The sequence below is a fragment of the Trichosurus vulpecula genome, chromosome 1 (genome assembly GCF_011100635.1).
Source record: "Trichosurus vulpecula isolate mTriVul1 chromosome 1, mTriVul1.pri, whole genome shotgun sequence".
NCBI lineage: Eukaryota > Metazoa > Chordata > Mammalia > Diprotodontia > Phalangeridae > Trichosurus > Trichosurus vulpecula.
The window spans coordinates 496,558,878-496,576,234 of NC_050573.1; the positions used below are offsets into that span (position 1 = coordinate 496,558,878).

The 17,357-nt window shown below is 37.7% G+C and overlaps 1 protein-coding gene across 2 annotated transcripts in view; it reads left to right on the forward strand.

The window, feature by feature from the left end:
• The first annotated feature begins 2,315 nt into the window (after positions 1–2,315).
• Positions 2,316–17,357, forward strand: part of TUT7 (terminal uridylyl transferase 7) — an 85,524-nt gene continuing 70,482 nt past the window's right edge. Inside the window, exons 1-4 of one of the 2 annotated variants that reach the window (XM_036738857.1) lie at positions 2,316–2,390; positions 4,770–5,306; positions 10,867–11,045; positions 11,350–11,466. In XM_036738857.1, coding sequence (XP_036594752.1) covers positions 4,802–5,306; positions 10,867–11,045; positions 11,350–11,466 — 801 coding nt within the window. In that variant the 5' untranslated portion in view covers positions 2,316–2,390; positions 4,770–4,801. Of the gene's footprint in view, positions 2,391–2,881; positions 3,185–4,769; positions 5,307–10,866; positions 11,046–11,349; positions 11,467–17,357 lie in introns of those variants that run through there. The other variant, XM_036738864.1, reaches the window with a different exon arrangement.

Consider the following 17,357-nt stretch of genomic DNA (forward strand, 5'->3'; position numbering starts at 1 on the left):
GTGGCTGAATTGAATTGAATTGAGTTGAATGAAATGAATTGAGACTTTCATTGCCCTGGGCAACTCTCTAGGTTCTAGGACAGACCTACACAACTTGACCATAGGTAGAGGCCAAAATTAAAATAGGCTTCAGGCTGCAGATAGGTTTTTAGCGGCTCACTTTCCAAGTAAAGGTATAATTAATTGTTAAACTATTTTGCAAATAAACCACATTTAGAAGGGGAAATTTCAATCAATAACAATTAATTACACTTATTACTTAAGATTTTTATTTATCATGAAATCACATAAATGTTTTAAAAAATTACTTCGCTAAGCAGCACAAGTTTTAACACATTTTCCAGGTTTTCTTACTGTTTACATTTAGTAAATGGGACACACTACAGTTCTTGTCAGCAATCAGTTTATGCTATCTAGGATCATGTTTGAAATTGATTTCTTTGGAAATCTGAGAACTAGCCTTAGTAGCTGACTTGTTTTCTGAGTTTACTTTCTTGAAAATCCATTGTTCCCCACTGAAATTTTTCAACAATTTGGATGCTTTAATTTGTTTTTCATTGGCGTCCAATTTGTTTAAGTCAGGATGTTTTGATCTGAAATGGCAAAAGGAATTCCAAATGAATGGTTATTCAAACAAGGCACAATATTTTGTCTCTCATGCAAGTAAACAAATACCTATTTGTCCATTCTGGATTAAATACTCAATGTTCTGATTTGATCTTCCATTTTTATCACCCATTTTACAAAATCACTCCAAAAACTTTAATGTTAGAACCAAAAAGTCTCCACAGCAACTGCTGCCATACAAAGAAATATTGAACTGAGTGTCTGACCTTGGAGAGAGCCCCAGACACTTGTAACTTGGAGGGCAGCCTGGCAGTGAGGGAGGGAAAGAAGCCTTTATGTTTGTTGCAGCTCATTGGGAAGCAAGCCTCAGCTGCACTGGCATGTGGCTGCATTCACTTCCTCCCTGTTTACACCAGTAACAACGAAAATACACAGAGAAAAGCTATGACTCCTGCTCTTCTTGGACTAGAGATGGACTGATGATGGTTGGTTGCCACAGATCACATGACAAATAGGAGAGTGAGTAAAGTGGCCACCCACCTGCCAAGTTACACGATGGGCACAAAAATGATTAGTGAAAGGTAGGTTAATTGGGATATGGATAAAACACTTTCTTTTATATCCTCTACATTTTTCCAGGGCCACCTAAAATCCCTTGGCCAGCTGCAAGCAGCCCACGGCCTGCATATGGTACAGGCCTGTTCTAGAACCATACGTTACAGACTACCCAGTGACAGACTGTACAATTATACAGTCAATCAATAAACCTTTAGTAAGTGACTAGTATGTACCAGGCAGTGTACTAAGTGCTGGGGATACAAAAAAAAAAAAGAAAGAAAGAAAGAAAGAATCCCTGCCGCCTCTACAGTTGCAGATCTGCTTTGGCAGAGGGATTTGCCATAACAGGGAGTCCTCTACATGCATAAAATAACAGAGAAACAGAGACAGAGAGAGAAAGAGGAGAAAGAAGGGAGGAAGGAAGAAGAAAGAGGAAAGAAGGAAGGAAGGAAGGAAGGAAGGGAGGGAGGGAAGGAAGAAAGAAAGGGAGGAAGGAAGATAGATGGATGCAAGGCACTGTGAACAAGAACAAGAAAAGATACAAGACCTTCCTGCATCTAATATGTTTAAAGAAAATAGAACGTAATACTCAATTGGTAGACGGACTGCAATTTTAGGGGTGCTGCTGTAGAGTTGAGGTTTTTCTAGTAGAGGAGTTACCTAACCAACTCCACCCTTCGAAAGCACAAGGTCTTCTGCAGCAGCGGGAGTGGAAGGGGAAGGTCTAGCATTCTTGGGACCCCCACTATCAGCATGCCATTAGACTGGACAGACTCTGAGAGCCAGCGATTAATGCAAGAAGAGAATAGACAGATTATGACGACGGCCTTCAAGGCTTCTGGCGCTCAGCTCCCCACCCCAGGATGAAGTAATAGAAGATCTAGACCCGATCTCAGGGTCAGACCCTGCACTGGGTAGGGGTGGGGGGGTCTCAAATACTTTCCCACTTAGCCCGAGGCCGGAAGGAAATTCCCGCCACGGTGGTGGCCCAGGCCGACCCCAGCAGGGAGGTAGGGAAGGTAGGGAACGCGGAGAAAGCAGGCGGAAACTCCGAGGGAGCCCGACTGGAATTTAGGAAAAGTCCCCGGGCCTTCTGTTGGCGCGGCTCCTGTTTCCCGCGAGGGCGGCGGACTTCTCGGGCTGTGACACCCACGGCTCCCAATCGCGCACAATGAAGCGGGGCTGAGCGCCGGAAGTGGGGCCGAAAGAAAACAAGACCGAGCAGGGACCGAGGCCGGAAGAGGTGGGGGTTCGCTACGGAGGCGGTGAGTGTGTACCTGAGGGGGATGGTGATGGGGGGTGAGAGGTCTGTCTGGTCTTCCTCCTTCCCCCACCCGCTCCCCTTCCTGCCCTCGGTCCTTGGCCTCGCCTCTCGGGGTCTGTCTGCGCTGTGGCCGCGGAGCTCGAGGGCGCCGGCGGGGCAGGACAGGGCCGGGTCGGGTCCCCGGGGACGGGCCGGGTGTACAGTTGGCCCCTGTCCTCGCCCTCCCCCCGCGCCCCACGGGGCAGTCTCCCGGGCCGGGGCGCTTCCCCAGGGCGGCCCCGGCAGAAGTTGGGAGGCCCCGCGGAGCCTGTTTTGTTCCGCTTTGTTAGTGGGGGACGGGACGGGCGGAGGCTCTTTCCCCGTGCTAGGGGTGGGGGGGTCCTGGGTCATTCCACCAACCCACTTGTAGCGAGTGAAGGCAGCACGGGCAGGTTTCTTCCTCTCCTGTCTCCTCTTCTTTCAGCGATGTGGGGATAGAGGCAGACTAGGATCTAGGGGAGACATTGGTGTTTGTAGTGCAAGGAGCGCAGCATTTCAAGTCAAGGGGATCTGGGTTCGAATTTAGACTTTGCTACTTTACTTTAGGTGGGAACTCGGACGAGTTTAACTTTCCTGAGCTTTGGTTTCATCCTCGGTAAAATGAGGTTTGGCAAAAAGTCAGCAAACTGTGCATACCTTGACCCAGCGTTACCACTCTTAAGGAAGCTACCTTTCAAAGAGATTCAAAACTGCCAAAGGATCTGTATGCACTGGTCCAGTAGCAGTTTTTGTTGTTGCAAAAGAACTGGAAACAAAGTAGGGTACCCTTGGTGAAAGAGGATAATTCGGAGAATTCTGTGAACTCAAGCAGAGTGACCAGAGTAGAGCTAGAGCTATATGTAATGACCACAATATTGTAAACAAAGATGGCCAGTCTTGACTAGAGAAGTCTATAGATCTTAACCTTTTTTGGGTGGCATTTTAGTAAAACCTTATTAACCCAAGAAGTGTTTTTAAGTGCGTAATATGCAATAGGATTACAAAGGAAACTATGTTGAAGTACTATTATCCAAATATTTTTGAAAAATGAATTCTTGGACCCCAGATTAAGACCCTGCTGTAGACGAGATCACTTCTTGGTGAGGAGTTGTTGGTTAGATGTAGAATGATACTTTTTTTTTTTCAGACATAACCAGTATAACACAAATTAGTTTTTCTTGACTACATTTATTCACTACAAGGGAGGGTTTTTATTTAGTGATGATTTGGAAAACAAAAGAAAAGAAAGAGCATCAGTGAAACATTTTAAAATATGTGTAAGAAGTTGTTCAGAAGAACTCACAAATAATCAGTGCAGTATACCACCATGTTAATATGTATTTTAAAAACTGTAATAGATTCAGTGTTTTAGATACAATTCTCTTTTTCTGGCCCTTTTTAATATGTGGTAATGTTCATGCTTGTTGATGATTTTCATAATTTTACAAAGTAAAGGGTTCTAATTAAGTAACTTCTTAAGTCAGCAAGTTTTACCAAGAAATTCTCTTTGTTTTAATAAAATCTGAAATGTGACATTTCAATAGCTAGCTATAAATGAAAGTAAGGCTTGGGTGTTATTTACCATTTTTATAATACTGTTTGTTAAACTTGGTAAAACATTTAGAATTATGAGATTTTGGTGCCTTAGAAATCAATTTTTCTAACTAAATATGTGGATAATAATGTTTTTCCAAGATTGTGAGGAAATAAGACTTCTGGTAAAATAAGTTGCTTCATTATAAAATTTATATCACAGTAACCCACATATTTTAACCAGTATTTAAATCAATTATGTTGTAAATATACTATTTTGACCAGAGAATATTATACTTAACACAACAGTATACCTTGCCTGCTGTCAAAGACAGTTTCATTTCAAGGTGATATCATAATCACATAAAAACAAAGTGTTCTCTAAGACTGCTTGAAATTTAGCTTAAATTACTTTAACTCTATGGTAATGTATAAACAGCAAAGGTGTTTCAAAACTTTGTCCTCCCTCCCCACACTCTTCTTAACACAGTAGAAGAAATGGAACAATGACTTGTAATCAGTTTTGTTACCTTCTTAAGGGTTGTCCACACTGTTTGGGATGTACCCTTCCAGTTTGATCTCTTCCACATCACCTCCAATGTTAGTTTAGTGAGAGAGGCTGAGTAATGTAAGGTAGAGAGCTAGACTCAGTTTCTGGATGGCATGTGTTCACACCCTCCCCGTACTTAATTCTTTGCAAACTTAAAAAGCTTTATGTATATTTCAGTGATTGGAAGTGCTTTCTGGTGCTTGGGTAGTAAATCTGTTCAGTTTTTAAAAGCAGTATAATGTTATTTGTTAAAATAAACTACTAAAAAACATTTTTCAGGTGCCTGCAAAGAAAACTGAAGAGCACAGACGATGGGAGATGCGGCAAAACCTTGTTATTTCAAGCGAAATAAAGACCGTGGAATTATAGAAGATGATTTCAGGAGGCCTTCTACACAACCAGACTATTTAATAATGGATGACTCTGGTAATGGACATAGCAGTAAAACAGAAAAAGGCCTTCCCCCCAAAAAAGGAACACCAGGGAACTATGGGAACAGCCCCAGGAAAGGACCACATGCTATTTCAAGCAGTCCAAATGTACCTAAAAACATGGGTCATGGAGCGAGAACAAATGACAGCCACAAAGATAACGTTAAGAGATGGCTATCTGATGAATTGAATGAAACAGACAACTGGTTAGATTTCCAAACTGGCTCTAGGATTCCCGTTATAAACCGACCAAGAAAAGAACCATTTCAGGAAAGTGAAGATGGCCATAGGTGGCAAGATGGAAGAGGATGCAGAAGTGTAAGATGGCAACATCAGAAAGACCTAACAAACATAGAAATTTCAGAAATGCAAACAGGAACCTCTGGTAATATACCCCAACTTCTGCAGTTAAAACCCCAGTGCAAGAATATTTTTTCATCTAGCATTTTCTTATCTAAACAGCTTTTTATTGCTCATCAATGCAGTTCCATTTTTTTCCATTTCAGTTCTGCTTTCCAAAAAGTAGTCACTTTTTTAAAGCATTATTTTAAGAAATATAATCATGACATTTGGACAGCAGCAGAATAATTCATATCCTGGTCCTGTTAGGATGTAATATGTCATGGTGATTGTTTTGTTTCTGTAAATCAATCCATTTAGAAAGTCAGAAATACAGATAAAAGTTTTGATGCTTAGTTTCTGGAAACACTGAAACCTATTTTAAAGGATCCTCATGTGGTTGATACCAGTTATTCAAAACAAATCATTAATTAATTATAAGTTTTTCCAAAATGAAATGCAGGTAATTTCTTTGAATGTTTTAACTAGTTCTATAAATAACCATATGAGTCATAGTTTTTATCAGATGTACAGTAGTTATAGTTATGTCTTTATCAATAAATCAACACTATATGAAAAATCCTGAATTGGATTAAAAAATTTAATCATATACAACAAGGCTACTGATTACTTGAAGAAATTAGTTGTTGTATCATTAGGGATTGTTAAAGGAATATTGGATAAATGCATAAGAAAAAAGCCATGATTTTATTATCAGAATGTCTGTTGCACCATAGGAAATTGTGTTAAGTTATTTTGGTTTTTTAACAGGAACAAAAGAAAAAATATACGTAGTAACTACTTAAGAGTTTGTGTGAATACTTATTTTACAGATAAAGAAACCAGGATCCACTCAAATAGCATTCCTGAGGTCAGAGTTAATAATTGGTAGAACCAAGGTGCAAACTAAAGTCCATTAGTTAATTTATCATACACATAACATAACAAAAGACATTAAGAAAAAGGTGAAATTATGTTGTTTTTTAAAGTGGAGGACTTTGATTTTTCATGTTAAAAAAGATTTAATGTTTCTGTTACTTCCACCTTCAGGCAAAGGGTGTAGATGATATTTTATTCAGAAAAGGGAAGACTCAAAGTTGGGGCCTTAAGAAAGAAATTTGATAACAAAGAACAGGTTTTAAAAGTTACAGGTGAATAGCACAGAATAGCACAAGTTCGTATTTGCAGAGTCTCTGTTATTACAAATTTGAAACAATCCTTACAAAGACATTGCTAGAGAAAAGTATTCAGACTGAAGAACTCTTTGGTCTTCATCTCTCTTCTTAAAAGAAAATTCTGTCATTTTAACTATTTTGGAAGAGGATTTGTCCTGGTCCTCTGAATTCATCAGCTTTGGAATGGACCCTGTGAAAAATCTGCTTCTACCAATGCAGAAAAATAATTGTTCAGACTTAGAAAGTTACTTAGGATTGTGCAGAATCACACAGCCAGCATATGTCAGAGGTGATACTTAAGGCTCTGTATCCACTACTTAGTGCTGCTGCTCCAGAAACATCCTTTTGGGAGATGGGGGGAGGGGGAAAGAGAGTAGGTACATACTATATATTTGTATATAGTAACACAGAAGCTAAAGAAAGGATTAACTATCACAATAACTTGAAAACCATGTCTATGAATTGCCAAAATATTGTTAAAGGTAGAAAAACCCCTATGAGATGATTCTATACTGTAGACTCTAAAGCAGTTTTATAGATACGCTCTGATTGCATAGTAATCGTATTAAATACCAGTTTTTTAAAAAGCATCTTACCTCTTTAAAGTGTTGTGAAAATGTGGCATTTGCTGTACTTTTCCTGCTAATTTTCCTTTTTTTCAATCTTTTCTCCCAAAAAAGTCTGCCAGATATTCAGATTTGTGTAAGAATTGAATGGCAGCTCTTGTCAGTGATATTGCTTAAAATAAATCCACTCAAATGTATTCTCTCAAGCCAGGAAGACCTGTGTTCAAGTCCCATCTCTGGTGTCCTGGCTATGTGCCTCTGGGCAAACCACCAAACTTCTCAGTGCTTGGTAACTCCTGAAAGAAGTGCTGCCCTGCCTTGGCAGAGGCAGTGGGAACTTTGTACACCAGGGAAATCACAGGGCCTGTCTCTGTGCCAAATTGATTCATGTCTTAGAGATGAAATGATGTACGAGAGAGAGAGAGAGATGTAAATCTTGTTGTTTATGGTAGAAAAACAGATTTTTGCGTAAAGAAAGTACATTTTTGAATGAGATACTGTGATTCCATTGAGCAAACTTCATGTGCAGAAAGCACACATTAATAATAATTTCTTCTGTAACGTATAGGTCTGTTATCAGTTGCTTTTCTTGTCTTGTGCCCTTGGCTCGTACACAGTCTAGCACTGGGCAAGTCTGCTTAATTTTAAGAATAAAATGTTGACAGGAAGCTTGATGAGACCTCCCAACTATGAAAATTTGAGATTTATACATGCTACACATTGATTCTGGGCCTGTTCTTTTTGAGTTGTTTTGATACAGTCAAAGATTTTCTGATTACTTTTTATGATCGTGCTTCAGTATCTTTCCCTGTGGTATCTGAATTCTGGCCAAATATCAACAGTAATCAAATCTCCTCCACTGTATGTAGACAAATGTGGTGTTAATGTCAGTCTCTGTAGAAAGAAGCTACTGCTGTCCAGACATAAAGATAATTGTTTGAATGTGTTGAGTAAGCTACAGAAGATAATATTTTTAATATGCTGCTAGTCGAAGTGAGTCTGAAGAAGAAAATTGGTATAAAGAAACTTGGTTCCGTGTAAAAATTAAATGGTTCTCAGACTTCTCCTGCCACTTCTTTCTGCCCAGTAAAAGTCCTCCAAGAATGAAGCCCAAAGATAGACCTCACTATTACATTGTTAACTCCTCTCCACCCCAAACAATTCCCCTGTATTGGATGTTATAGATAATCACAGAAATTTCATTAATGTAAATATTATTGGCTAGTCTCAAGTTTAAAAAATCCCTCTGTGATGAAGAAAGTATCATTGTCAAAAGATGGGGCAAATGACAGTGGAGCCACACCTGAATTAAAATCATTCTTGATGTGTTCTTAGAAGCTTTTGTTGCAAATTTGGTCTTGGATAGCCAATTTCAGAACAATAAATTTTGACATAATTCCAGAACGTTTTGCTATGCTAATATGAGTTCTTTTGGAATATTTAGAAGAAAATTTCAGTATTGTCTTAATTTCCTGAACAAATTGTTTCCTGACTTTTAAGGAAAATAAAAGAAGTATAATTCAGTTCAATATACAGTTAATCATAATTGTTGGATTGTATTAGATTAATACCATTAAGATAGTATATCCACTTAGAATTATTCACCAAAATATAAAGAGATTACTTTTGAAAAGTTACTCATAATGCCCCATAGCATCATAGCTTCAACTTAGTTTACTTCTTTTCTTCCTGTTGTTGAGATAATTTAGATTGATTTTATGAAATTGGGAAACCACTTGAAGGTGTAACTTTTTATCTAGAACCTTGCAGTGATATGTTTTTGCTGATCTCACTAAAGAAGGCTTCTTATGATAATTGCTACTTAGAAAAGAAGAGGAAGGAAGGAAACAAGCACTTATTAAGCACTTAGTATGTGCCAATCCTGTGCTAAGGGCTTTAGCATTGTTATATCTTAGGATCCTCACAATAATCATGCTGTTATAAGAAATTGAGGTAGGCAGCTTATATGACTTGCCCTGGCTTATGTAGCTAGTAAGTAACTGAGGCTGGATTTGAATCCAGGTCTTCCTGATTCCAGGATAATGAATGTACTTTTGAACCTCATAAATAAGATGCTTCACTTCCTCAATCAATTTTTTTTTCCTTAATGCTCTCCCTAAAACTTTCATTTCTTTATAAAACTATCCTTTAAAGTTTTTTGTTGGTGACTTCCCTTTGTACTACTTTTCAATTACACTTTTACCAACTATTACTTTTTGACTTTTTTCTCCCAACAGCCAGGGATAGTATTTTTAGAAGCTTCTCAGAAAATATAATTTATGTATCGTATGGTGGTATAAGCGTAGTGTTACTTAGTATTTACAGCTCTTGTCAACAGTTTTTTTGTTGGCTTGTTTTGGTTTGGAATAAAGATCCAAGGCCTCCAACTGCCACAGAATTTTTCTTTTAAATGACTGACTCATTGCTGGTCTTACACATATGGTAGGCCTGTATGTGCTGAGTTATGCTGCTTACTTGACTTAGAAGTAGTGTGTATTTTTCTGTTGGTTTTCAATAATTTTTGAACTATTCTTTGAACCATTAGAATCAGAACTCAGACTTGAGAGTCAAATAGCTTCGTTTTTAGAACTATGCAGGCACCTATCTAGAGCTGCATACAGCCAAATAATTTTTCAAAGTTTAACTGCGTAATCCTTGTTTTGGTCCCATAAACAGATGTTTACTTTTAGTAAGAGGAGCAGATCATTTGTTTGGCCTGAGGGAAATGAAAATCCAGCAGAGTTTATGAAGAAATAAATTTATTTTTGAAACAAAATTTTATTTTGTTACTATTAACTCTTCCCCTTCCTCACATTACTTAAAATATGTAAACTAAATAGGTAATGATGGATGGGAAAAAGTAAAAGTTTGAAGAAAATAGGAAATAGTTTAATATACTGTTAGGTGTTAGTAAGAATTCATATAGTCTGACTTTTTTTTTGGTCTCAAAACTTTGGGTGTTTTATAAATTGCCTTTTGCTGAAAGATTCAGTAGCCAAATACTGGATTTCCTTTCTAGTGTGTGTTTTATTCATAAGCCTCTGATATGGGTTCTTTGGTTGTTGTTTTGTTTTTTACTCGAGTTAAAAATAAAAGCTTGTCTGAATTCAGTTTAACAGATTTTCAAAGTACCTCTTACATGAAGGACATGGCTAGATGCTAAGGGTATAAATGTTTTATGTGATGTAGTTCTTTTCCTCAAGAACATCTTATAATTGAGTAGAAGTTGACTTTTATCAGAATAGTATGTACAGGCATGCTTTCAGAAGTCACACTCTTTACCCTTAAGTTTCTTTTCCATTAAACCACATGGAAAGAATAAAAAAATGACTAAAGTAGGTTTTCTTACTTAAAGTATTCCATTTTCCAAGCATGCCATAAAAATTCATGATGAGATGAACAAAAACAAAAAGCTGGATGCTGTGTGATTATAATTTCCAAGAAACTTGGCCCTGCAGAAGAGTTCAGAAAATACATCTCCTTGTCTTTGCAGAGGTGGAAGACTGTGAATTTGAGTGTACTGTCAGATTGAATTGTGTTAATTGGTTTGCCTGAACTGGTTTTTTCTCTTATTCTTCGTTATAAGGATTGGCTTACTCAGTAGGGGATAGAAAAATTTAGAAATCATTGTGATGTAAAAACAAAACATTTAAATTAAAATTTCAGGAAAGAAACCTTTATATACCTTCTGAAGGCTTGAACTATCCAGATGAGGTACTTAAATGTTCAAGTGAACTGCAGGAAAGCCACAATCTTTCCTACTGGTCAGTTTAACACTCTAGTCTTTTCAGCTAAAGTGGATAATTAGTCACACCTAACATTTTTTTAAGTGGAATACTGCTAATGAAATTCATTTTAACTTAAGAAAACAAGAAGCCAAAGAAACCCAGAAAATCAAGGAGAACTAGAAAAGAAGAGCACAATCAAGAGGAAGACATGGATGGCCCTGTTATAGATGAGTCAGTGCTGTCGGTGAAAGAACTGCTGGGTTTACGACAGGCTGAGGAACGATTAAAGAGAGATTGCATTGACAGGCTAAGAAAGGTAATGTTTTCTCACATACTTTCATTAACAACAGGCAGTATTTTTAATGTTGGAGCTATTTAAATGTTACTTTTCTATTATTAAGGATCAAACACTACATGTTAGACCACATTCAGTAGAATTAAATTATGTGGAATTATATATTCCATGTAAATGTAACCATTTTTACAAAATTTCTGAGATTACGTTCAGTGACTTAAAGTTAGTGATGTGTAATGGTGAATAAAGTTAATTTACTCTGCTGCACTTCCACTAACTTGGGCTAACTCATGAGTGGAAATATTTATGTCTTTCTAAATTTTAGCGCTCACGAAACTACCCCACAGCAAAATACATATGCAAACTCTGTGATGTCTTAGTTGAATCCATTGCATCTGCTCACAAGCACATCAAAGAGAAGAGGCACAAGAAAAACATAAAGGTAAGTTAATATGTAACATAATTTGATTAATATGCATAGAAATTTGTATTTTGTTATCAGTTGTCATTTTGATATTCATATTGCTCTCTACATTAGTACCCCCATTTTGAAACCTTTGCTAGGGCCATGGTAGGAGACTGTGCCTACTGCCTAATGAGCAGCCTAGCTAAGTATGAAGACGTGCATCACCAGAATACTGGCCACTCAGTGACAAAGTCTTCAGCTATGGTAATAACACAAAAGCTAGTGATAGACTGAACCTGTGATTTCATTGATATAGGGAACTCTCCCAAATGAGGCAGCTTCTAGGCAAATTTTAGTCTTAGAGAGTTGCTTAGAGCACTAAAAGGGTAAGGGACTTGCCCAGAGTCACACAGCCAGTATGTGTCAAAGACAGGACTTGAACCCAGGTCTTACTGGCTTCAAGGCCAGTTCTCTATCCACTATTCCATTCCTGACATGAAATAGATAAAAATTTGGCCCTCAGGCCTGTGCAACTCCCTTCTGCTCGTATTCAGTGGTGGCAAAGTAGCATGAAAGAAAGTATCTGTATAGGCCATCTACAGACTGTCTACTTGTTGCTACTCATAAGTCTAAGGTCTTTATCCTGTGACCCAGGTAATTGTTATCTTATTGGAGAAACTGAGCCACATCTGTATTGAAACCAGAAGATACAGAAGTTGAAATTAAACAGAGGAATGGCTTAGAGCCAGGTTCTCTTTGTGGAAATGAGTAAAGGAGTTGACAGGACTGGTTTTATTTAAAAGGCAACAAAAATGTCATTTCATGAAATACCTGATCATCACATCTTGGCCAAATCTTATAAAGATAGACAAAGGGGACTGCCATGACAATAATTGTAGCATATGTGCTAACATTTCTTGCAGAGGAGAAGGTGCGAAGAACTTGACAAGTTCCTCAAAACCAAGTGAACATATACCTTGATACTCAGTGACTTCAGTATGAAGGTGGGCACAGGGAAAACAGCCAAAAAATGTGTTGGAAAATATGGTTCAGGATTAAGAAATTGAAAGAGACCAGAGGCATATAAATTACTCAGAAGCCTCACATATGTATCATCAATACTTGTTTCAGAAAGCATCAGAAGGCATCGGGCAAGATAAGCACTAAACAGTATCAGTTTTTTAAAAATGAAATTTACTGTGTCTTAATAAAAAAGAAATGTCTAGTTACCAAAGTAGGACTCCTTTCAGCAATGGCTTTCATGTCACTGACTTCACGGAGGTAGTATGTTGGACTTGAATGAGGAAACCTGCATTCAAATCCTGCCTCAGATACTTGCTAGCTGTGTTCATGGGCAAGTAACTCAATCTCTCAGAGCTTTAGTTTCCCATGTATAAAATGGGGATAATCCTTTCACCCCAGCTCACAGGGTTGTTGTGAGAAAAGTGTTTTGTGAATTTCAAAGTGCTATATAAATTCAATTATTGTTATTACAGCAAAAATAAAAGTTAGCAAATTAAGAAAAAAGATTACAGTAGCTCCTAATGTATTTGAACAAGCTATGGGAAATGGATAATAATAAACATACTAATTCTGATTATCACCGTTTCTTAGGAAAGTTTAACCAGTATTCCGATCCACAAAAAAATTTAAACATTGTCTCAGCCAGAAAACACTTAAAATCTTTGCCCAGTGGAGGAATATGATAGCCAGACACATCATCAGTTTAGAATACAAGCTCATTTGTTAAATGTTGTGAAGATAAATATGGGAAGATTATAAGCAGTTTTGCTTCACAAAATAATGAACAGTATTGGAAGAAACAATTCTGCAGAAAATTTAATGTGAGACCCAACTAAGTGAGATTATCCCGAGAATATCAATGTAATAGAAAAATCTGCCAGCATTTTATATTAGTCTGTTAATAGTGAGAGAAGAACCAACACATTTGTCCTTTTAATAGCTGATAAGGAAGTAGAAATGGCACCCAAAACAAAGAAGTCAAGAAGGGCGTCTGAACAGATCAGATACATTCAGAGGAAATGCGTACCGATGGCAAAACAGTTTTAAAGTCTCTTAGATCCATTTCCAAGATCTCCCAAAAAGAGGATTCCAAAGATGACATTATTACCAATAAAAGGCAAGAAAACATCAATAAATACCAACCCATGTGCCTGTCCTCATCTTCCTAAAATCTTGATAAGAATAGGCTATACATATACGGAGACTATTGTTGATGAAAATATAGAGAGAGTGGGCAAAATTTCACAGAATATGTTCTACAGAAAACCACATCTTCACAATCACACACTATAAAGACAGAGGAAACAAGATTTTGCTCTTTGTTGATTACAGGCAAGTGTTTGAATCAGTATATATAGTAGACTCAGTATAGTTTATGACTGTCTTCCAACAAGCTGACTGTCTCCCAGGCATAAGTGTCACACAGAGTTCTTTGACGTATGCCACAGAGGTGATATTGCTAAAGAACCTCTGATGGTCAATTCCATGAGCATATGCTCACCAAAAGTATTCAGCAATGTTCCAAAGTCTTCCTTGTGCAAAGTCCAAATGGGAATTCTTTATAGGAGATGTATCACAGATCATCAAATCTATCAGTTAGAAAGGATCTTTACAGGCTCTCTTAATCCAGCCTAAACCTGAAGAAGATCTCTGGTGAAGCTCATTCACTTTTAGATGGCTTGAATTGTTTCCATTACATCATGCCTAAATTTGTGTCTTTACAGCTTACGATCACTGCTCCTTATTTGACCTTTGGAACCAAATAGAGCATGTGTAATGCTTCTTTCACATGATAGCCTTTCTGATATTTAAAGGTGGCTGCCATGTTATTCCTGAGTCCTCTAAACATCTTCATGTCCTTCAGCCAGTCTTCTTATGGCATGGATCTTAAAGCCCTACAACTGGTATGGTCAGGATGGCATGGATTTAGAGTCACTGATCTTGATATGAATCCTGCCACGTCCTTGATTTAAGTCATTTCCCTGTCTAGTCCTCAATTTTTTCTTGTATAAAATAAAAGGGTTGGATTAAATAATTGGTTACTATTCTCTGAATGCTTCCTAGTTTCTCAGTTACTCTAGTTATGATCTTACCAGGTCAAAGTGCAGTGGTCTATTGCCTGTTGCCTTCCCGGCCCTGCACCTTTTGTCTCTCTTGATGCAGTCTAATATTCTACTAGCTAAGATACACAAATCTTTTTCAGATGAACTCTTTTCTAGATACAGACAGTTCTCGCTCTATGTAAGTGAACTGTTCCACAGACCTCTACATAAAGCAGTTTTTAGGTAATGCGAATTTGCCAGTGGATATGGGGAGAACAGAGACAGAATGGGAGTCATGGGCCAGTGGAGGGGGGGGGGGCAGCACATGGTTCAAGGACACATGGGGGCCAACAGACAGAGAAGGGATAGCAAGAAGAGGAACTTGCAGGGGAGCCAGGCACAGACTTGCAGGATGGACACACAGGCAATAGGGCAGAGGTCTCCTTTCTCCACCCTGAAGATCTGAAGCCAGGCCCCCATCCAATTGTAGCAGTCTCCTGTAGTCTGTTCTGCTTTCACGTGGAGGTGGTTTTTTAAGGTGTTTTTTTTTTTTGAGACTTTTTTTGATGGTGGGATGGGAGGCTGTGGAGTGCCAAGCTGAGGGGCAAGAGTAGAGAGAGAGCACAGTACTATACAGTAAAGTTAGTATGGGTGTTTTTTTTGGAATGTGGATTTATATAAAGTTAAACATGCATAATTCAAATTCATGTAAAGCAAGAACTGTCTGTATACACCTGGCTTGTACTTATAAATATATATGTGTGTGTATGTACACACACACACACACACATATGTATATACACACACACATATATATATACACATACATACACACACACATATATACATGTATATGTGTGTGTGTGTGTGTGTGTGTGTGTGTGTGTATACCTAAATGTCTATATTAACATCAGTATGTTTGCGTTTTCCCTATTGAACTTCGTTTTATTAGATTTGGCACAGCATTCTAGCCTGTCAAGAGATTCATCAAGCTTGACTAATCCATCATGTTAGCTATCTCCTTACAAATCCCTCAGACACTTCACAGAAAGCTTTTCATATTGACATTAGATTATTAATGACTACGTTCTTGCCATTCAGACAACTCTGAATTCACCTAATTTTACTATCATCTAGCTCACATTTTTTCCCCTAGAATAGTATGAGAGACATTTGCATATAGTAGGTGCTTGATAAATGCTTGTTGGTTGATTGACTTAAGTTAAATTGTATTCTATCAGTCTAGTAATGCTGTCAAAAATATAAATAAGGTTATAGGACCTGTCCTTGACAAAGCAATGCTGGCTCTTTGTAATTACTGCCTCCTTTTTTGGACGATCACCAACTGTGCCTTTAGTAATACTTTTTGCCAGCATTTGAAATCAAGCTTGCTGACCTATAGTTTACAAATTCTTTTCCTGTTTTCAAAAATCACAACATTTGCCCTTTTCCAATCATGCAATGCCGTTCCTATTCTCCATGATCTTGTATAGATTACAGATAATAGCTTAATCATCACATCTACCATATCAGTAACATCTGGGCTTGGTGATTTGAATTCATTAAAGGTACCTGAGTGTTGTTTGGTTTTTGTTTTCGTTTTTTTTACTATCTCACTATTTATCTGGGGATTGACTCCTCCACCATTTTTTCTACCCTCTCCAAGTATAAAGACCATTCTCCATGGTAGAGAAAACAGAAGCAAAATAGTTGAGCAGCTCTGCTTTTTCTGGGTTCCATTATCATTTTCTTTCCCTCAATATAGCTAAAAATCCAAAGGTCTTCAGTCAGCTTATTCTGAATTTTAGCACTCCGGATACTATTCTCATAGGAGTGTTTCATATTTTTTATTCATCTTCTGTTACTGCTCTTGCTTCCATCTTCTATACTTTTAAAAATTACTGAGTGGTTTCTACCTTGGCATCCACATTGATCTTTTTCTTTGAAATCTCTCCAGAAATCTAGGGTACATATCAGATCATGCTCAACTTTTCTTCCCTTCTCTATCACAGTTTCTAATATGGAGTAGTCACTTTATAAATTTTTCATCATTTCTACCCCTAGCAGCCAGTTCCTACTTGTTTGTGAGAATCAGTTATAGGATTGGATCGTCCATTCAAAGGATGAAATTCTCATTAAAATTATTTGAAAAATGATTAGCTGTTCTTCTTTTGGCAGAGAGAAAACTCCATTAGATAAACACATAGTTGGAGTTGTGCATTGTATTATGCTGCCATGCTAGGCTTATGATCTCTTTTCTCAAATTCACTTATTTATTTTCTCCTGTCCAGTTAGAATACATTCTAACTGACTAATTGACTTTCATCCAGATGTTCTTTACCATACTTCCATGCTCCAGTTCAGCATCTTATCTCTGTAATATACAATTTTGATATGTCCCCTCATTTTTTCATCCTGTCCCTTTTGAATAAGATATGCCCACCAGGACAAAGTCACAAGTCTTGTCCTACCAATTCTCAGTGATGCCTATGGAGTCTAACTTGCACTTTCTTTCGTGCACTTCGATCTCTAGTTTACCTTACCTTACACACACATACATACACACATGCAGGCTGTATATCTATACATAGACCATTGGAGGTATGGGTTTTATTCCTCTCTCCTTTCTTGGATTTTGTCTCTTGAACTTCTGAATGCTTCTGCTGCTGGCTATCCTTATAATGTTGTAACTGTAATCTATAGTTTCTAGCTTGGTGGATGTACATAAGCAGATTTCTTCCTCTTTTTTTTCTGTTTAAGGCCTTTTCAAATAGATTTGTAAAACTCTGGGAACGTAAATTTTTATTAGCCCTTTATAAGATAGTTTTACTTTCTCCAGGAGGATGTCATTTCTGTATTTTA